The sequence below is a fragment of the Lotus japonicus genome, chromosome 4, assembly GCF_012489685.1.
Source record: "Lotus japonicus ecotype B-129 chromosome 4, LjGifu_v1.2".
Taxonomy (NCBI): domain Eukaryota; kingdom Viridiplantae; phylum Streptophyta; class Magnoliopsida; order Fabales; family Fabaceae; genus Lotus; species Lotus japonicus.
Genome location: NC_080044.1, coordinates 20,555,486 through 20,576,313, shown reverse-complemented (window position 1 = coordinate 20,576,313; position 20,828 = coordinate 20,555,486). Strand labels below are relative to the sequence as shown.

The 20,828-nt window shown below is 35.9% G+C and overlaps 2 protein-coding genes across 2 annotated transcripts; one reads left to right on the top strand and one right to left on the bottom strand.

Annotated features, from left to right (window-relative positions):
* Nucleotides 1–344: 344 nt before the first annotated feature.
* On the bottom strand, nt 345–6,276 carry LOC130714464 (MLO-like protein 10). Its single transcript, XM_057564360.1, has 15 exons — nt 5,537–6,276; nt 5,063–5,120; nt 4,719–4,936; nt 4,064–4,180; nt 3,237–3,297; nt 3,026–3,114; nt 2,860–2,934; nt 2,688–2,776; nt 2,389–2,438; nt 2,251–2,291; nt 2,000–2,173; nt 1,590–1,625; nt 1,418–1,485; nt 1,173–1,233; nt 345–984 (listed from the first exon to the last, which is right to left on the bottom strand). The coding sequence occupies exons 1-15, from the start codon at nt 5,741–5,743 to the stop codon at nt 559–561; spliced, it is 1,770 nt and encodes a 589-aa protein (XP_057420343.1). The 5' UTR covers nt 5,744–6,276; the 3' UTR covers nt 345–558.
* Nucleotides 6,277–16,773: 10,497 nt separating this feature from the next.
* Nucleotides 16,774–20,555, top strand: LOC130714004 (protein PIN-LIKES 7-like). Its single transcript, XM_057563858.1, has 10 exons — nt 16,774–16,957; nt 17,089–17,168; nt 17,808–17,932; nt 18,137–18,258; nt 18,343–18,540; nt 18,906–19,025; nt 19,179–19,279; nt 19,370–19,422; nt 19,779–19,964; nt 20,062–20,555. Exons 1-10 carry the CDS (start codon nt 16,820–16,822, stop codon nt 20,184–20,186), a joined length of 1,248 nt encoding a protein of 415 aa, XP_057419841.1. The 5' UTR covers nt 16,774–16,819; the 3' UTR covers nt 20,187–20,555.
* The last annotated feature ends 273 nt before the right edge of the window (nt 20,556–20,828 follow it).

The following is a 20,828-nucleotide window of genomic DNA, read 5'->3' as shown; positions in this document are numbered from 1 at the left end:
AGTCTTCACCGAAAAAAATAACCTACCTAGAAGATAGAAAACTCTCATATAGGAGCACCATTATGGGCTTAAGGCTTGCTCTGATATCAAGTTTATTGAACAAAAAAAACCATGGTTGCACTTGTATCTCAAGTGCCTTCAGTGTATAAAGTTCGGCCTATTAAGAAAAAAAAACTATCAAGTTACTAACGAATGTTCTATTTCACTTGTTGGAAAGGCCCATCCCATGCAATTTCAATGTCAGATTCTTCATATACACAAAATGACTTGACCAAACACATATATACACACAAAATGACAACACACACACACACACACACACACACACACACGTACACAAAGTATGAAAACGGAAAAATAACATATCTCGATTCTCGATGCTACTTCAACTGAAAGTGGCTCGGAATGTGTTATTTTCTTAATTTCATACTTTCTAACAGATATCCAAACGACTCTATATTAATTTTGATAAGTATACCAATACCTAACAAGATCTAACAAAAATGGTAAACATATATGAAAATGAACAGATACTAGTTGAATGGAATAATTGTCATGCTATTTCATGCTTCTTTCAAGGGCAAGGGGATCATCAGGCTTGACTAATTTGAAGCTACCTCTCATTGTAAGTTGTTGGTCATTGCTCACATCCACGCTGTGATGTTCATTTTCTTTTGCTTCTTGCTCATCACTTCGATCCACTCTTACTATCAGATTTGATGTTGGTGACAGTTCAATGTCAGATTGGTAATCCTCTTGATCCTCATAAGCAGACATGGTGCGAGTTGAGTGGCCGGTGGTTTTGTAACGGTGCAGAGTGGGGCCAGAAGAGGGTGTGGTTGAACCAGGGGTGCTTCCATCCAAGGTTCTCACACTGGTTTTCCCTAGTTTTATCCCCTGCTTCTTTTTCACATTCATGTGCCATTTCTTCAAGGCTTTTGATGTTTGTTCATCAAATATTGATTTTTTCATTCTAGAGCCCATCTGCAAGTGATTATCATAGTCTATTAGTCCACCTAGGAATCTATGTAGCTTGCAAGTAGGACAGTATGTTTAATTTCGCGTTGAAATCTTTCAAAATCACTTCTACATTTACAAAAGCTAAGCCCAGAAAAAGAAACAAAACTTTGATCAAAGCATAGAAGATCAGGAAACAAAAAAGCATGTAGCACCTGAGTAACAAGAGCATATAATGGAAGAGTGATGTAGCTGCAGAGGCATAGCGCGCTGATGCTGAAACAGCACGAGAATTCATAAGATTAGTTCATGCTAATTTTAAAGGGATCAATATTCTTTCTATTGTTTTCAAATGCAAAGATAGCCACTACCACAAGTTTTCAGCAACAGTCAAGTTTAAGTATGACATGCACACATTTATGCATTTCATTTTACTGCAAAAAGAGAATTCAACACTTACCCTAAAGCTACTTTAATTATTGCAAGCTTGTAGTCAGCATGGAAACAATTTCTCAGCCCAAAACAATACTGCAAATTAAGAATCATTCATTTATTAATCAGACATTTACCATAATCTACATAAACTACAATAGGACATTATTTAAGATTAAGGTATAAAGAGATTTCAGTACCCATATCCACAAGAAATATGTAATTTGGAATGCATTCTGCAAGTAAAAAAATTATCAGTTAGTTACCAACATTAACTACTCAAGAATTCAAAACTTTCCGATCAGTAAAGGTTAAACTAGGTAATTTTATACCATTTGTTTGATAGGAGATCCAGCAAAATATCTTAAAAGACATACAAAATTGTAAACTCAATTCACGGAATAAATTGTTTCCTTTTAAGCTATGTTTTTAAAATAAAATGTACATGATTATACAGAAGAGATTTCAAGGTAAAAATTGTCATTTTTGCATCTGGGATAAAACATTGGTGTTCATCATTAGGTATAAAAACTGAACAGTTTTACACAGTTAATCTATTCGATCCACTAAACATGTTCAAAATTCTGCTAAAAGGAAATGAATAGAATACCTGGAACAAAGCAAAATGGATAAGGTGAAGAACTAACTGAGGCCGGCCAAACCAAAAGTATTTGTCTGAGCCTTGAACTAGTGGAATCCCTTGGACAACTGCATGTTTTTCTGTGATTTCAATAGCCATCTTCGTCAATGTGGCTTGAAGTTTTGTCCCAACAGCCAAAATTATCTGCAGTCAATTAATTTTAATTATAATTGTAGATCTCAACCAATCGGCAAATTTAACACCAAGAACAGAATACTTACAGTGACAGGAATTAAGGATGCCCAAAACATAGAATGCCAACCTGGAAATTATATAAGATTAATCAATTGTCATTCTTTATTTGAGAATTCAACTGCATAATTGTAAATTCCATGGGATTGCTCTCTAAAGTTTCTCACCATTAACATTCAGGAGCAGGAAAAGAACAAACGACGCCCAGAGGACAGGACTGTCAACAACACGGTGCACCAGAGTAGCATGTATGTCAGATAAGTAGGAAAAACCAATAGATAATATGATGCTACATATAATGTATAGAGCATGTTTGGATACATCATACATGGTGGGAAACCACGATAAAAGTCAAAATCACGGTAGACAGGAGCAACTTCCTTTAGCTTTTGCGATTGTCCACCGTGATTTCGGTCTTACCGTGTTTTCTACCGTGTATCTAAACATGCACGTAGAAGAATGTTACCTGACTCCCACAACTACCTTGAAGTCATCCTCCAAGGACCTTTTGATATACTTTTGGAAGTTAAATTTACTTCCTGGAGAGAGGTGGACCTACACAATACACATGATGCACTGTCAAGAAAGGAAGGTGAATCCAACACTAAAAGAACACATCTTATGGGGTAGGGACTCACACTAATAAATCCATTGCGCAAAGTCGTGTAGTCAGCCTTACCGACTGACCTATAAAACTGTCTAAAGAAGCATCCCTGAAATTGACCAAAAGGAAGAGATGGTAAAACATCTCATTAACCTCGAGCAAAAAAAGGTGAAAACATATACTAGTTAACTGGGTCTTACTATATAAAAGAAGATAGGGTATCTTGTCCAAAAAGTAGCATGGGCTCTCACAAATGATGTTTCATGTGTAAGCCGGAATCTTGAAGGATCTGCACACATGATAAATACCCCATGTATGCATGAAATCGCATGTAGCAGCATTTCAAAGAAAAATTAGTAAAACTATAGATTAACTTTTACACTGAAAGAAGAAAATTGTTGAAAGTCATACCATTGGCAAACTCAAAGCCATGAGATGAAGTTTCTTGCTCCCATGCTTTCCATCCTCGTATCTTCACAAAGGAAAATTTCAATCAGCTACTAAGATACTAACTCTTGATTGTCACAATAAGACCAAAAGAACATGGTACTGCTCTGGAATTTTATAGACAGACAAAAATATAGTCACATAACTAAACATATTAAGGCTTTAGGAGCATATGATCTGCTTACATTTCCTATCCTTGACCATTTTCGAGTAAGTGGCCAATCTCAGAACCCTAACTCTCACATTTGGCATTAATTGTCAACGCATTTCAGTTCAAAATTCTTTACCACCTAAATCCAATTTTTCTTTATATGGTGATTTCTCATTGGGCACAAACCGGTTGAGTTTTCTTTCAGCTTCTCGACAGTGAAGTTAATGTAAGGGTTATCAATTGCATTCACTATGTTTTCATTCCCCCTTAGACTTGCACTAAAATCCGACTAATATGTAAAAATAATAATGGGCAAAGGATGGACATTTGATGATTTAATCCAATATATCGTAATTTATACAAGATCTACTCATTCTTCGTCCTTTTCTCTTAGAAGAAATAACATTATAAAACAGCAAATACAAGAAGTTTCAATCATTAAATGAGACTGTCACCATTTAAGGCTTTATTTCCTTAAGGCTAGATGCTTTAACAGCATTGTAACTGATTTAGTTTCATCAGCTGTTTAAAGTTAACCCTTACCTGAAGACAACCTATTGACCATAATTATATTGACCTTTCAGACACATTCAAATTCAATCAATGAATCAAAAAACTATAAAAGAAAAGACATGCACACCTTTAGTCTCCCAAGAAGCATCGTGACAGCGCTGTAAAGCACGTGAAGGATTGCTAAGAAGAAAATGAGAATGTGTAACTGGTGCAATCCATTGACAGATATAAGTGGCTCATGTCCCTATAACAAACAACAATTAGATATGCAACTATTGATAGGGGAAAATTGCAAATAGTGTCAGGCAGTAAAAACAAAAGCAACCTTTGATATTGTGCTAGCAGAAATAGGATAAATCAAATTAACAACATCATGAAGAGAAGAGGCGGATATTGTACAGAAAATGCATTAAAACCTAACAAAAAATTGGAATATAGCATTTAAAATGTATACATCAAGTACTTTAATTGCTCTTCAGTATTGACAGACAAGGAATTGTTTCCAATTTACCAACATAGTAACATACACCTAAAAATGGTGTTCTAAATGAGACAAATCACAAGTAGGGTGAACAATGCAACATAACATGACTACAAAAACATTGTTTGTTTTTCTTTGCAAGATGAACCTTCCAAGTGCTAAGAAAAACAAAGTTTTATAAAGAAAAATATCATTGTGAAATACTTGCAAGTTTAACTGACAGATAAACTATAAGGCCTTTTATACCAAAGAACACGGATAGATGTCAAAATTCAACAATTAAGCGTCGTTGCATAGTTACCTCCTTGCATTTGTAAGAGCTAGTATCATCTGACAAAATTCTGCGTTGATAAGAGAGAAGCTTCCTATGATGCTCCTCTTCACTACTTGATTCTTTGTTGGTTCCTGTATATGGACATGGCAACAGTTTGTCTGCCAAATTGGCTGGAATACATATTTTAACAATGTAGCTCTGCCCAAAAGTCAGAAGCAGTGAAAGGAATCCTAAAATCATCAGCTCTGAAAACAAACATTAATTAATCAATTAATAAAATGGAAAAACATGGAATAAATAATAGTTATTTTTACAATTCCCCATAAATCTGAAAAACAGACAATGAAAATAAAAGAAAATTGAAGTCTTACCCGCTTTGACCTTTTCCAGAGCTTCAAGGAGAGCCCTTTTGTGCCTATCATGTAGCCACTGAGAAAATTTCATCAACAAATTTACATCAAACACTCATCACACCATCAACTAAGATTTTATAGTGCCCCTCTAAGCAAAACAACCCCCCAAACATTTATAAGATTCCAATTGTTGATATGAGATAATTTTCAACAAAAAATATAAAAAAAAAACTCCCAGGAAGCAAAAAATTGAAACTGGAAAATGCAAACACAGAACAGAAAATGAGCATCACAAAACAGCAAAATCACAAACTGTACAAGTGAAATGATCAAATGCCGAAGCCTGAGCAATGGAAAACGAAACTGCATTGTACCAAATCAATCAAATTGAGCAAAAACAGATGATCAAAGCCTGTTCTGAGTCAAATAAAGAGGAGCAATAGTGCTAATAATTGCAAGAGGAGAAAAAATGTGAGAAATCAGTGACATTACCGTTCCCACTTTGTGAAGAACCTTCTCCAGAACTAAAGATATCAAGATGAAAACAGTGCAGACACAAGCAACAGCCCATGTTGGTGTCTGATCAAGGTTTTTGGAACTGCTACTACCCTCTTCACTTGAAGCCATAGCCAACACTCCACCATAGCACAGCCATGAAACCAGACAAAGAGACAAACTTTTGTACTTTGAGACAAACATTGATACTAAAAACAACTCAACAATTCACCAATGAACACTCAGCAAAAATAATGGGACTTGAAAGTTGAAAAAAAAAAATTGAAAAATGGGTTCTTAGAAAGAGATTGCAAGCAAAAGAATTATCTGGGTCACTTTAGAATTGGAAAAAGATAACAACTTTATTGATCTGGGTTGATTTTGAAATGGTTGAAAGTATGTTGAGAAACCCGTGCATTTATTGAAAGAGAGAAGAGAGAGAGAGGTGAGGTTTTGAGAGTGTTGGTGGTGTTTGTTGCAGTAGTTGCTGAGTTTGATTTTGTATACTATGAATGAATTGATTTTGAAATGGTTGAAAGTATGTTGAGAAACGCGTGCATTTATTGAAAGAGAGAAGAGAGAGAGAGGTGAGGTTTTGAGAGTGTTGGTGGTGTTTGTTGCAGTAGTTGCTGAGTTTGATTTTGTATACTATGAATGAATCAATGAATGAATCAATGAATGCAGTTTCAAAGGTTCTTCTAACTTTTTCAAGAGAGAGAGAAAAAGAAGATTTTATTGTTAATTTTTTGTAATCCCTGTCTGTGTACATGATGATGTAAGAGAATGAATAATAAATCCAAAAAATGAAGATGACTATGATGTTGTTAGACGTGTGGACAAATCTAAACATGCAATCTGGTGGCAACAATTAAGGAAGTTCAGAACACACAGCTTTTGTCAAATGTGGTCTTATGGTGTTAGATTAAGCACATTTTGATTTTAAATCAATTAGCATTAACTCAGTTTGGAATTTGGAATTGAACTACAAATAGTCAAATAGTGACAATAATTAAAAAGTTATATTTGTTTAAAGCAGAAAGTTATTGATAATAAAAGATAAATGACACTGCGGCTGTTCCAACCACCGGACAAACACGGTTTCATTCTCGACGGTGTGAAATTTATTTGCCTGCCTGGAGGTTTTGAAGATTTGAAAAGAGTAAAGTACACGCACCCCTCTCAAGGTTTGTTAGAATTACACTCCACCCCATTCTTATCTAAAATCTACACTCCACCCCATTTTATATAGAGGCAAATTTAGTGACGAAAAATATTTTTCATTAATAATTAGTTATTATTTAAATTGTTAATCAATAATTTCAAAAAATATTTTTAATATATTCCAATAAATTTAAAATGGAAAACATCACAGTCCTTCCCATTCTCTCAATCGCGTTCTTCCTCCTTAAATTCACAATGCAAATTTTGCAATAGCACACCTGACCGGTTTACAAACCATATCTCGAACATAATGAAACATGCTTGTGTTTTCATATTTGATATTAATTCAATTTTAATCAAAATAATCTATTTATACCTCCAATTTTGAAAATTGGATTGTAGACCCAAAAAGTAACACAAATAGGTGAAGAAAATAGAGAAACAAAATTAAAAAATATGAAGTGGATCGGAGGTTATTAGAACCCAACGATGCGGTGGAGCACCGTTTTTAACAAAATCCAACAACATCTTAAACCAACAGAGCGTTCACTCACAACTTAAAGGGGTGAAGTTCACAAGAAGTAGTTGAACAAGTGGGCTTTGAGGATGTGCGATTCACGTTCTGGGGTTCAAGTCGCAACAAAACTTTGAGGCATGGTGGTGCCATGGGGTTTCACATTCTGGGACGGTGGTCGCCGTGTTAAAGAGAGCAAAGGCTTGGTGGTGATCGTTTGTGGTGAGAAATATGATTTGAAGATAGATGGGACGTGGACTTAACAGACAGAATTGATGGTTTTTTAAAATTTAATTCAGTAAAATTATTTTCATAAATTAATGTATGATAGTGTATATGCATTAAATTTATTTAAATTTTCACTAATTAGTAATTATTTTTTAGTAGTGACGAATTTGTTTTCGTCACTAAATTTTGCCTTTATAAAAAATGGGGTGGAGTGTAGATTTTAAAAAGAAATGGGGTGGTGTGTCATTCTTGCAAACCTTGAGAGGGGTGAGTGTATTTTACTCATTTGAAAATGATGTTTTGGAGATTTTTAATTTATTTTAATGTTCTAGACCAATTCGATTCGTATGATTAGAAGTCAAGAGTTTTGTAAAGACAAAAAGAAAGTAGTTAAGAGTTTTTATAATAGATGGGACAGTTTTAAAGAGAAATTATAAATTTCACGAAATGAAAATCAAGAACACCTTTATTTTTCACCAAGTTTTTCACGGTCGGCAGCTATGCAGCTAATCCTCTTGAGACTCTATTATCACATTAATTGGGTAGGTTCATCAACTAGATACTTGAAAAGCTTCCATGGCTTGACCCATGAACTTCTCTCCTTTCCAACTTATATGTTCACCAGCTCTTACCACTTGACATATCACTCGAGAACATTTTTTTTTATTTTCTTCAACGAGATAAAAAGTGCAACGACGAGTTATAAAGGCAGACATGCATTATTTTTATAATTTATCTTTTTATTTTTATTTTATTAAATATAAATATGTATTATTAATTTTTTAATTTAATTTATTAAGGATTCCAACATATGTACTATTATTAAGTAGGCCGCGATTGTTGAGGCTCGATGACAACATCACGTTCATGATCGACAGTAGTAGTAAAGTAGGCCGAGAACACATCTGGACACATCCATGGGATATTTTTGTTATGGTGGCTGGTCATCATTTTGTTTTGGGTTTCTACGAGAGGTGATGTTCCCGATGATGGATTCAGTGTCTCGTGGGGAAGAGATGACTCCATGAAAAAAAAATTATTTACAAAGGGTAATTTTGTAAAGAAAAAAATACAGTCATTTGCATGTCATGTGACAAATTTTATTAAAATTTTACAAAAGGTTAAATTTGCATTTTTCCCTTTTTATTTTGTACCAAAGGTTTCCCTACCAGTCCGATATTAACCAATTTTAAGATGAAAAGATCACTAATTCGATTACAATTGAACTATAGTTAATTAATTATACCATAAATAAATATGTTAATTAACTTACTGATTCGATTTTTAAAATATGTATATATGCCCACATATTTTCCCGAATTAGCTCCCAAACACAGCCAACCTTGAGGGGTATTTGTAGGAAATAAAATAATGGTCATCATTGACATTGTAATTTGAATATTGTGATGGTATCATGGTAGCAATCAAAGGCGGGTGGACCGCTCACAATTTGAATTGGAAAATAAGAAAACCGAGAATCAAGGCTAAATGCTCAAACATTTTTTTTTTTACATCCGAAAGATAAATTGGACCCCTCTAATTAAACCCTGGACATCACCCCCCCAACCCATATATCTCCAATTCTTACAACTTGAGTTATCCTTCGGGAATATATTTTTTCTTTGTGAACTAAAGACAATTTCTTAGGGGATTGTTATTATCCTCCCACATTTAGTTATGTAACCCCTAAAAGTGTGAAAAGACTAAAATATCCTTAAGAAAATAATTTTCCCAAACCACCCACTGCCACACTTTCATTCAATTTTTCTCCTCTGAACCACCCACCACCTTTCCCTCTCTTGGTTCTTCTTCTTATACATCCAAGAACTTTACCACCCACCGCCATAGTTGTTGTCGCTCGCCGTCGCCGCCACTCATCGTCGCTTGTCGTCGCTCACCATTCTCCTTTTCATTTGTCGTTAACTAGTAAGCAACAATTCCTCTTGCTTTTAGTATTTTTTCGCACTTTAAAGTGTGTTAGCTTCGCGTTTAAGAGTGTGTTACCTAGCGTTACCTACACACTTTAAAGTGTGAAGGTAACACATGTAACACCCCGATTTCGGTGGCGTCACTTTAGTAACCAAAGATAAAATAAAGCGGAAAAAACAGGTATTTTTTTTTGTTATGTTTAAATAAAAAGACTTGTCGAATTTAAAGACTCAACCCAATCGAGATTAATAGCGACTAACATACAATAAAAGCACAGCCCTCGCTGCAACTAAAATCATTGTCACGAATGTCCTCAAGTGACGGAAAGTAACATCTAGTAACTAAAAGTATTGCCCCACGGCAAACAAGTGCGACCCATAGATAGAGTCATAAGTTTTATAAATACAGTCCTCCAAGAGAGTAAGTCAGCCCATAACGGCTTCCAAAAGACCTCCTACGTCCGACAAACTCCCTGTGATCCTCATGGAAGGAAACCACACAAAAAGCTAATAGTCGGGGACCTACCCTGCCCCAAATTAAGAATGAAAATCAGTATGACACTAACACCCAACCTTAGTAGGCTCTAAACACCCATACCCTATACTTCCATCATCGACCCTCATCTGATCATGCATTCAGTCCGGGTCCTCGTCGAAAGCTTCAGTAATAGTCATTACGCTCCTGGTCCTCCTCGAGTGACGAATCATCACGAAATCGCTGTCGAACGTCTGGCAGCAGGCCGACCGCCCAAACACAGACATACAAACAAAGCCAAGGCGCTAGGGTCAACTCACAGAATATAATAGATAATACAAACAACATGTGAAGTATAAGGGGGTATATATATATGTTGTATATATACATATAACTTATGCATTGCCTACCCTAAGGTAAATACATAGCATATTTATCAAAATTAAATCATCAAGATATATAACGATGTTTATCAACATCAAATCACAAATGACAATCAGATCTTCAATACATCAACAAATATAGTTAGGTGCATGGCGTGCCAATGCAATGTCATGCTCAAAAGATGATCCCAACAAATAGGCATGTCAAGTCGATCCAACCCATTGGGTTGAACATACGGACTCGCACATGCAACAAATGACAACGCCAAGTCGGTTCACTCAAAAGAGTCGAACATACGGACGTTGCGCGTGTCCAATGACTATCGCCGAATCGATCCAATCCATTGGATTGAACATACGGATCCGCGCGTGTCGAATGGTTATCGCTGAATCGATCCAATCCCTCGGATTGAACATACGGATTCACGTGAGTTAAGATGGAAATCGCTGAATCGATCCAATCCATCGGATTGAACATACGGACTCACGCGTGCCTGAGTGACTACCGCCGAATCGATCCAATCCATCGGATTGAATATACGAACTCGCGCGTGTCAAACAATTATTGCCGAATCGGTCCAACCCGTCGGGTTTGGACATACGGATTCGCGCCGCAATTGTCGAAGATACACTCTAGGTGTTCTTCGATAAAGGCCGGTCTTTTGACCGTCCCAAACCCCAAACGTATGCATAATGCAATATGGTTAACCAAACATCGAATCGTCCTCACACGTACGTGTTTAACCACAAATCTCAATTTAAAAGTACTTGAAGGTCAAAGTCGTCTTTGCGACTAGGCTGTGAAAAGTCGGAGTACATATTGCACTCAGTGACATTTCCATGATCACTATGGTTCATCCCCGTGACGACCATCAAATCATCTCAAGTTCAAGGCTTTTCGACTATTTCCCGTTTTTCACAATCATTTCCAACTCTTAAATTTTCCTAAAGGTCTCGTTAATTATTCAAAGCATTTCAAGTGGAGTTAATCAAGTTATGAGGTTTATTGTCGAAATCCGAATTCCATAAGTTCCCGTTTTTCAAATTCTAACTATTCAAAGCTTCCCAAATCCCCCAGTATAATTTCCGGGAAAAGTCTAAGTATTTCAAAGAGGGCTAGATCTCAGACCTCAGGTTAGGACCTGCCTAGGGTTTCCTCTCAACCCGAAAGATCAACAAAATCAACTCAAATGTCCTACGCTCCGCAATCGCGTCAACACGCACAATTCGATATCAATTCAACAATATTCAGCTCTAAAGAGCGATGCAACAATAATACGGTGCGGGAATCATAAGACAGAAACCAGTAAACGGCCGAAGCCTCTCAGGAAACGGAGACACACGTCTCATATAAGTTCACTCGGCCGAAGCCTCCAGAAAACATTTCCCAGTTCAAAGCGATAAACAATATCCAAGAAATATTCAATATCAAGCAATATTCAAGTCGAAGTTATCGACGCCTACAATACAAATAGCTAGTAAGTAAGTTGCCCTAACCTCGAGTTGTTCCAGTCTCGCGGTGTAGGTCTCCCTCACAAGCTTGTTCAGTCAATCCCAAAGTTTCCACAATTGAACCTTTGAGCAAACAAAGCAATAATGAATCAACACAAGTCGATACAGTCGAAGCAATCCTAACTAAAACATTTAGGCACGAATGGAAGGGCTTTCCCCGAATGGATGAGTTTTGACTCGATTCAAGTTTTGTACAAAAACACTTTATTCGCTAAAACGTGCATAACTCGAGCTACCGAACTCGGAATGACACGAAACCAAAGCCAAAATTTCGACAACAGAGAGAGCTACGCTATAACTCAGGTCATACAGACCAAAAATTTATTTTTGGACACGGTACCATGGCATATAAGTTTCGGCCACTATCAAAATAGGGTTTCCCGAACTTTTTCTTCGATTTAATTTAATTCCTAGGTATTCTTAGGCGATATCTAGGCCAGGGAAACTCTCAGAAAAATTATCGGGTCGAAAACTAACACAGGGGTATTTTGGTCAGTTTTTTTAGCCTGAAAACTCAAAGTCGGAATTTTGAGAAATAAATTTGATGAGCGTGTTCCTAACGACATTTATAACAACTAATCCTACTGACACTAAGCTCAGTCGAGAGTTTTTAATCCAAAGAACGAAGCTTTGGCCAAAAATGGGTATTTCGAGCAGAATTGAAACTCGGCGGCAATTCGGCGAGATTCAGCAGAAAACAACCGGATATTCATGCTCTTGGGCATGTAGGCAATAAGTTTAGACACTGAAATCAAGTTATTTGGACAGTTTTACAAAAAGCTCGAAACTTTGAGCACAGAAAAACATAGAGAAAAACGACGGAATTGACGATCAGAAGTAAGGAATAGCATCTATACCTCGAGGTCTACGCGTAGCAACGAACAGTGCAACGATCAGGCAAGAAATGGCGAAAATCACTTCTCCTCCTTCCTCCTCCAAGCTCGCGGCCTCCCATGGGGTTTTTGGGTGGATTTTTGATTTTTTTCATTTTCCACCTATTTATAGGAAAGGGAAAGTGCGGGAAAATGATTATTTCGCGATTCCGATTTTTCCTGCACATTCCTCTGTGAATTCTAAGATAGGTTTTGGCGACAGAATTCCAGAACTCGAAACAGGTTTCTTGGAATTTAAACAAACGATCCAAAGTCGGTGTAAATCGATTTTACCCGAAAAACTACTTTTTGCAGTTGATGCCGGATGAGAAAACTTCTCTCTGAAGAAAGATTAGAAACATCGAAAGAAATAGGTGTACGTGTGTGGAATCTTCGTTTAAAGCTCCGAATAGAAAAAGTCTTCATCGTCGGTTGATTTTAGGGTTCTTGAACTATCAGGGGTTTAGTTTCGGGAAACCTCCGAGAATTGGAATCGGACGTTCGTACATCTCAGGGTTTCGTATCGAAACGCTTGTCATGGAAATGATTAAGAGAAATTATGGCATTCCTCTGAATATTTTTGGAATTAGTTCCTATAGTGCTTTAAGGGTAAATTAATCGTTTACTAACGTTCTTGCCCTAGGCGTAAGCGTATAAGACTCGCGTTATAACTTATATCGACTTTAATACTATTCTTAGTCTTTTACTGAACTTTCTCCTTCATAAGTTTATTCCATTTGATAAACACTTGTTCTGGTTTCCTTCACGATACATCGAAACCTAATCGTGAATATGAATTTAATTAATTTATTCTAAGCTTAAAAACTTGGGTCTCACAACACACTTTAAAGTGTGCTTTCTTAGTGCCATGTAGCCATTCCTCACTTCTATTTGAACCATTCCCCAATTTTTGTACAGATATGACAAGGACAAAAAATTTGAATCGCTTACTTTAAGTCCTCGTTGATAAACCACCCGTGGATGCCCTGTGCGCAGACCACTGATGGCGTCTGGACGTTGAAGGCGAACCCAATTACATGAGCTTAGATTCTTATGATGGTTCCTCATATCCAAAATCTCATATGTTCGTCTTAAACTACAAAATGTTGATAAATTAATGGAGCAACATATTAGCTCAAATGCAATATTTTTCCTGATAATTTTAAGAAGGAAGTGCTAACGCGGTACACTAATCTCCATTTGCATTCCATTTCAAATTTCCCTGAATTCTCTCAAAGGTTTTTAGCTCAATTCTCAACAAAACAAGCTCAGCCAGTCACCTCGGCCAACCTTTTCAATATTCGACAACAACCAAGATGGTTGTGCAAGCAAAATATCAAAACTAGGATGTATGTGCGAAGGATTTTGAAAATGGCCTAAGGCTTGGCCGACCAAGTCCACATAGGAGATGCACAATCAAAACCCTTCATCCTTTCCTAGGAGTTCGAGAATATGAAGAAGTCTCACGATCTGAAAGGGAATGGTCAGAGGGAACGACAGGATGATTGACCTGTCACCCATTATTCTTATAAGATAAAGAGGGATGTCTTGACAAGGAGAGACGAAGATAGATACACACGCCTTTGAACGACCGAAGAAGTCAAATCTTTAGGGAAAAACAAAATTCTGACCTTTTAAAATGTCCTAAACAAATTACTGAACATGATGATATGGGAAAATGGTGTGATTTTCATAAAGTTGCAGGTCTCAAACTAATGGTTGTTGGACTCTCAAGAAGGGTTCTGAACAATCGATCTGGTAGAGTTGTTTGAAAAAGCATGTGTCCAGAAGTAGAAGCTGAAGTCCTCAAAGACGAGAAGAAAGGAAAGCTGGCCAAGGAAGCCACATCGATAATAAGGCTGGCCCTAATGAATCATTGGAAGCGGGGAATCCTAAAGGAAGAATGAACTTCATAGCTGGTGGCTTTGTAGGAGAAGGCATCTCAAGCTCAAAACGCAAGCGTTAGGCCGACTTATAATCACATTGCATATGTTTAATGTAAGGATTCCACGACCTAGAATAAATTTCTCGTATGATGATTTCGAAAGGATCCAGCCACACATAGATGGCCCTATGTTTCATATCGCAAATTATGAAGTCAAGAGAGTGCTTATTCAAGGAAGTTCAACAGTTGTGATCTACCACGACACATTTGAGAAGCTGTGACTCAAAGAAGACCATCTTATTAACTCATTTAGAGTCAGTTATGCCAATGCTATTTGTACATTTATATCAGCGTTGTATTCACTGGCGTCGATTGTCGGCTGATAAGCATTTTTCTATAACATTGATACATGTGTTTTTTATTTTTGTCGAAACAAAAAAAAATTGTTAAAAGGGAGTCATAAAGCCGAGAACAAAAAGTCTTAATCTAAGGCATATCCCGTGAGTGAAACTCATCCCTAAAATCTCGATGTGGATCATCTAATACACGCAAACCAAAATACGACTCATTAAATTTCCAACCAAGTAGTCAGTTACTCTATTAATTTCTCATGGAACATGATAACATGATATTATAATCATCATCTCATGTGAAAATTATCTCATGTTCTCTAATGTTAATATTTTATGTCTATTTCTCTCTCTTTATAAATATTTAAAAGGTTCACCTATATCTATATAACACATACATGCATGTGAAGATAGACACAATTTTAATATGAGGAAACATGAGACCATTTTCACATGAGATAATTTCATCCCATGAGATAATTATACGTCTGCAACTACACTAATATGGTGTTTAGTGAGAATATATAGTATAATATATAGTGTGGGGGAAACTATAATATTAGCACCTAATACCCTATCATTATAATATATTTTTTTCGTATGATGTATGAAAATGTTGTGGGAGGTCTTTGCCCCCTCTTCATCAAATATAGATCCGTCCCTCAGGTCCCTGGATATTGTTACCCATATATATAGTGTACTTGTCTTATCTAAGGACTGAAAAAACGAAGTGGTTTGTCTTGGTTAAAATAACACATAAAAGGAAATATAATTTCAAAGCACATTCCACCTACTTATATGTATAACTCAAACCTTGAGGCAGCGCGCAAATAACGAAAAATGTAAGGGACTGTTAACAACTCAAAACTCATTGCCTTTGGATTCATAGATTGGACGCTCGCTCTTTTCCTTCCTCTGCCTCTCTTCTAAAACTGATTGCTTGTTCTTGCTTTTCTTTCACAGATCGATTTCAGTATAGCTTCGCCACTAATATAATCACAGGTTTCACAATCACTCTCTCTTTAACATGCATGCATGCATGCTGCATTCATGCCTTTCCCTTAACAATGGATTATACGATGGCATCTTGCATTTCAAGATCCTACTTATTAGCTAGCCTTTTATTGATAGTTGATTGCTGATTGAATATGTGATTGGTTCTCAAACACTTTTTCAAATATGAATTCCTAGATCACACCCTTTCATAATATAATTATGATTTCTTTAAAATTATAGATTCTCTTATACAAACAAAACTAACTTCGAAGATTTCTATATCTTGTAAAGTGAAAGAGATTATTAGAAGTTTTTCTTTCTCGGACAATACTAGCTCAGTTTAGAATAATTTTCAGAAAGCAATGAATATTTTTGTAGGATATGCTTGTTTATCTTGAATGATATAACTATTCGAACATTTTGCTCACAATCATGAAGGTACTTACTCATACAAAACCGCAAACCAAAACCGAATATATAACATTTAAGATCACCAGTTTGTGAGTAATTCATGCAACTATGATATTTCCATTTCGCTTAATTAATTCCTTGGAGATATAAAGCCAACTTTTTTTGGTTCAAAAAAATTTAACATTGAATGGACTTTTCCCTTTAATGGAAGTTGCTTATGAATAGTGTCTTTCTTATTTGATTGAACTATTTATGAATAGTGTCTTTGTATAGGATCGGGTTCTTTGTTATAGTTGGGAATGCTGTAGATTGTAGCAGCTTGTAGTGTATGAGCACATTGGTACGTAGTAATGATTATTGAGTAACTAACTCAGTTAGTTATATATAGTTAGCATTGTATTACATTCATTCAGTTTATGATCTCTGATCTCTATGAAATATAACATTTTATTTTCTAAGATTTTTCTTGTATTTATCCTATGGATTAATTTGAACTTAGATCAGACTATAACAGCAATATTGAGCAACAAGAGAAGGAAAATCAGCACAAGAGAAACTAAGATAAATGGGGTTTTTGCAACTACTAGAGGTGGCATCAGCGCCAATCATTCAAGTCCTACTCATCAGTGTAGTGGGAGCTTTTTTGGCAAGTAGTTATTGTAATAACCTTCTTTCTGAAGACTTCAGAAGATCCTTGAACAAGGTGAAGAAAAGCTAAATTAGATTTAATCAAAGTGTTTGAGGTGCAAATATAATGAATACTCATTTGTTCAAGTACAGAATTATACTAATCTAGACTTTTTTTTAATTTTCTTTTGTTTACTTCTGGTGCAGATTGTCTTCTTAGCATTCACTCCTTCGCTTATATTTGCCAGTTTTGCCAAGAGCGTTTCTCTGGACGATATGATATTATGGTACACATTGATTTGAGTATTTTTTTTCTTTTAGAAACTGTGTGCTGCTTTGTATGTTTTTTCACTATTGGTTCCTAATAGGAAGACTAAGAAGTATGAGTAACAATTTCAACAAATTTTGATTCTATTCTTATTTTGAATAAGCCATAAAGAGTATAGTTCTAACTCTCAAGTAAACAGGAACGTTTCAATAGAACAGGACAAATCCTTGTTGTGATAGAACTCATAGAAGTAAGAAGGAACTGTATGAAGACATTTGGTTACAATGCCTACAACCTTTGTCTAAAATTTAGAAATGCTAGTTTCTACAAGAATTCCAATTAACCAAGGAAGTTTTAATCTAAGTGTGCGTACGGAAATCTAGTTGGTTTCGACATTGAAGAGATAGGGATTCTAGAAGAAGTTATCAGGGGTAGCTTTTGTGAGGGGATGGGTGATTCTGAGATGTTTAACCATGGATTCAAAGTATTGTTCTCACTTTTAATTTGTATTAAAGCTGTAGAGAACAGTCATCTTGCATTGGCGGTACAAAGCAAGAAATGAGTTACATATGTTACAGAACAATTTGGTTTTTATTTTGTTATCTGTCACTAATAATTACAATGAAACATAAGAATGTCTTGTTACTCATCATTACAGGTGGTTTATGCCGATTAACATTGGATTAACCTTCTTAATTGGAGGGATTCTCGGATGGATAATTGTAAAAATACTAAAGCCAAACTTGAAGGTGGAAGGTCTTATCATTGCTTCATGTTCATCAGGTAGCATAGCATCAAAGTTATGGTAAAACTTGAAGGAATAGAGAGGCAGAATGTGAAAATTAACTATGTAACAAGACATGGAATCATGGATGCATGCTTTCATACATTTGTGAATTTTTCTTTCTGTTCTCACCCAATCCTTTCATTTTCACCCATACCCTTTATCTAAAAGTCTCTAATTTTCATGGATTCTTCTTTGATTAGGAAACATGGGTAACCTTCCTGTTGTGATCATACCAGCTATCTGTGATCAGAAAGGAGGTCCATTTGGTACACGTGATGAGTGCCGCAATAGGGCACTCCCTTACTCTTTTTTCTCTTTGGGGGTAACGCATTATTCTTTTAGTCTTGATTTGCATTTTTCACCATCTCAAAATGTTCTTCATCATCACGGTGTTTGTTCATTGTAGCTTGGTGGATTTTTCATCTGGACCTATACTTACCAGTTGATACTAAATAGATCCATGAGATATAAGGCATTTGAGGCTGCTCAGGCCATGAAGATTCCCAACACAGACCTTGATGCTGATACAGAAACTCGCCTTCTCCAAGGAAATATTGTCAGTGAAAACACAGTGATGGGAGAGAGAGACACTGAGAACCAAATAGTAAGAGTCCTTGCAATATATTAATCCTTCTGTTTATTGATAATTTCAAAATCTTGGAATGGAAGTTACATATTAAGACAAACATGTGGAAATGTTGAAAGTGAAAATTCTTCTATGGTCTTCATCAAATAACTAGAAACAAACATTGAAATCTTTCTATCCCACTCTAGCTTTATCCCCTTCTTATTTTCAACATTCTCAATTTTCGTACAAGTATCAACATCTGATTTAACCAAAATTTGGTGTACATGATTATCATGTTAATGTCACATGATTCAACGGTTAGATTTGTTAAACTCATGCTATGAGAAAGTTATTAAGCGGAGTAACTCCGAGATGTGCTGAAAATATCACCGGTTTTGCAGCTTGTAGACCAAGATCCATCTAGTGAATCAAAGATTGCAGAAATATCGTCTTGGCAGAGAATGAGAGAAACTCTGAGCCGAGTCCTGGCAGAAATAATGTCACCCCCAACAATTGCTACAGTGAGTTCCCTTACTTTCTTTCCTTTCCTTTCTATTTATTTCTAAGTATGTTTCTTTGTTTTAGTTCACTCTGCTTTTGGTTAATTTTATTGTGCAAGAAACTTAACTTGAATGATCCTAACAAATTATATTTTCACACTCTTCCATGATCAGTGTTTAGGTTTCACCTTTGGTGGAGTTAAATCGCTAAGGAGCCTAATAATCGGACAGGATGCTCCACTGCGAGTGATCCAAGACTCCATTCAATTGCTAGGGTATGTCCACTTGCTCGTAAAACCATTATGTTGTCCAATGTCCCTTTTCTTATCACACAGTTAATATGAATCTGAACTTATTCTTTGTAGGGATGGGACAATTCCTTGCATCACCATTTTGCTTGGTGGCAACCTTACACAAGGTATAGAAAACTAACTTGAGTGAATGGAAATCTTGGTCCATTAAAGATTTTGTTGTTGGCAAGTTGGTTCCAGGAAGAAGGAAATACTTTCGAAAACCCCTGAATGTGTAAAGCGTTGAGTGACTAACTTGACCGATGATTTAGTTGATCAAATCTGACTGTAGGGACTAACCTGACCGATGTTTTACACATTTAGGGATTTCCAAACTTCCTTCGAGAGAGACTAACTTGACAGCAGTAAAATCTTTCAGGGAGAAAGTTGACCATTCACTCATACTAACTTCCACATATATACTTACTCAAAATATTTTGAAAAAACTGAAAAATGATTTTTTGTTTATGTCCTGAAATTGTAGGCATGAAATCATCATGTCTCCAACCAAGGATCCTCATTAGTATCATCATCGCTCGACTTTTCGTGTTACCTGCTATTGGATTTTTTGTGGTTAGAGCCGCTGCAAATCTTGGTTTTCTCCCCGAGGACCCTTTGTTTCAATATGTGCTAGTGATTCAGTATGCTTTGCCACCTGCAATGAATATCAGTGAGTGATTCAGTACACTATTTTTATTGAAGTTCTTTCCATGGTAGTATAAATAGTTGCCTTGTTGCTGATATTATGTTTCAATGATATTTTGCAGGTACCATGGCTCAACTGTTTGATGTAGGCACAGAAGAGTTTTCAGTTATCCTGTTGTGGACCTATGGCGCTTCAGCTATTGCACTAACTCTTTGGTCAACATTCCTTATATGGGCATTATCTTAATATGTCTTCATCTCAGCCATCAGAAAATTATCCAACTTTTGTTTGGATAATTGTAGAGAACTCCAAAAATATTGGTTGTGCAACTGAGATAATTGTACAGCAGGTTACTTCCACCCCTTTTAGTTTTAGAGCTACTTGGTCATGAAGGATGGTATGCAGAAGACTAGTCAGTGAAATTTTTGCACTGCATGCATTAGAATCAATCATACCATACAACATAACAAAGAAGTTAGGAGGCTGGTTAAAAAGTAGGTGTATGAAGTTAGTATTTGATGAGGAGATTCATTTGATTTCTTCTTTCCATTTTTCTTCTAAAGAATACAACTTTATTTTTTGTCGTGTGTGGTGGTAGTATTTGTTGTAAAAATTATACCTTATGTAATAAAGGCCCCACATGTTATGGGCTTCTTTTTGTCAACACGTTTTATAGGTTTAGATTTTCAATTTGCTAAAATATAAACTTTTCATTTCTAATTAAATCTCAACTTTCAAAACCAATTATATAAATAATGAAGTGTCTTAATATTTTCCGTTGAAAAATACTAGCAACACTTTCTTTGCAACACTCTTATTAAATGTTTAAAAACTCAAGTGAGGTCCATTAAAAATGAGACCCAAATGAATATCAAACAATTAATGCAA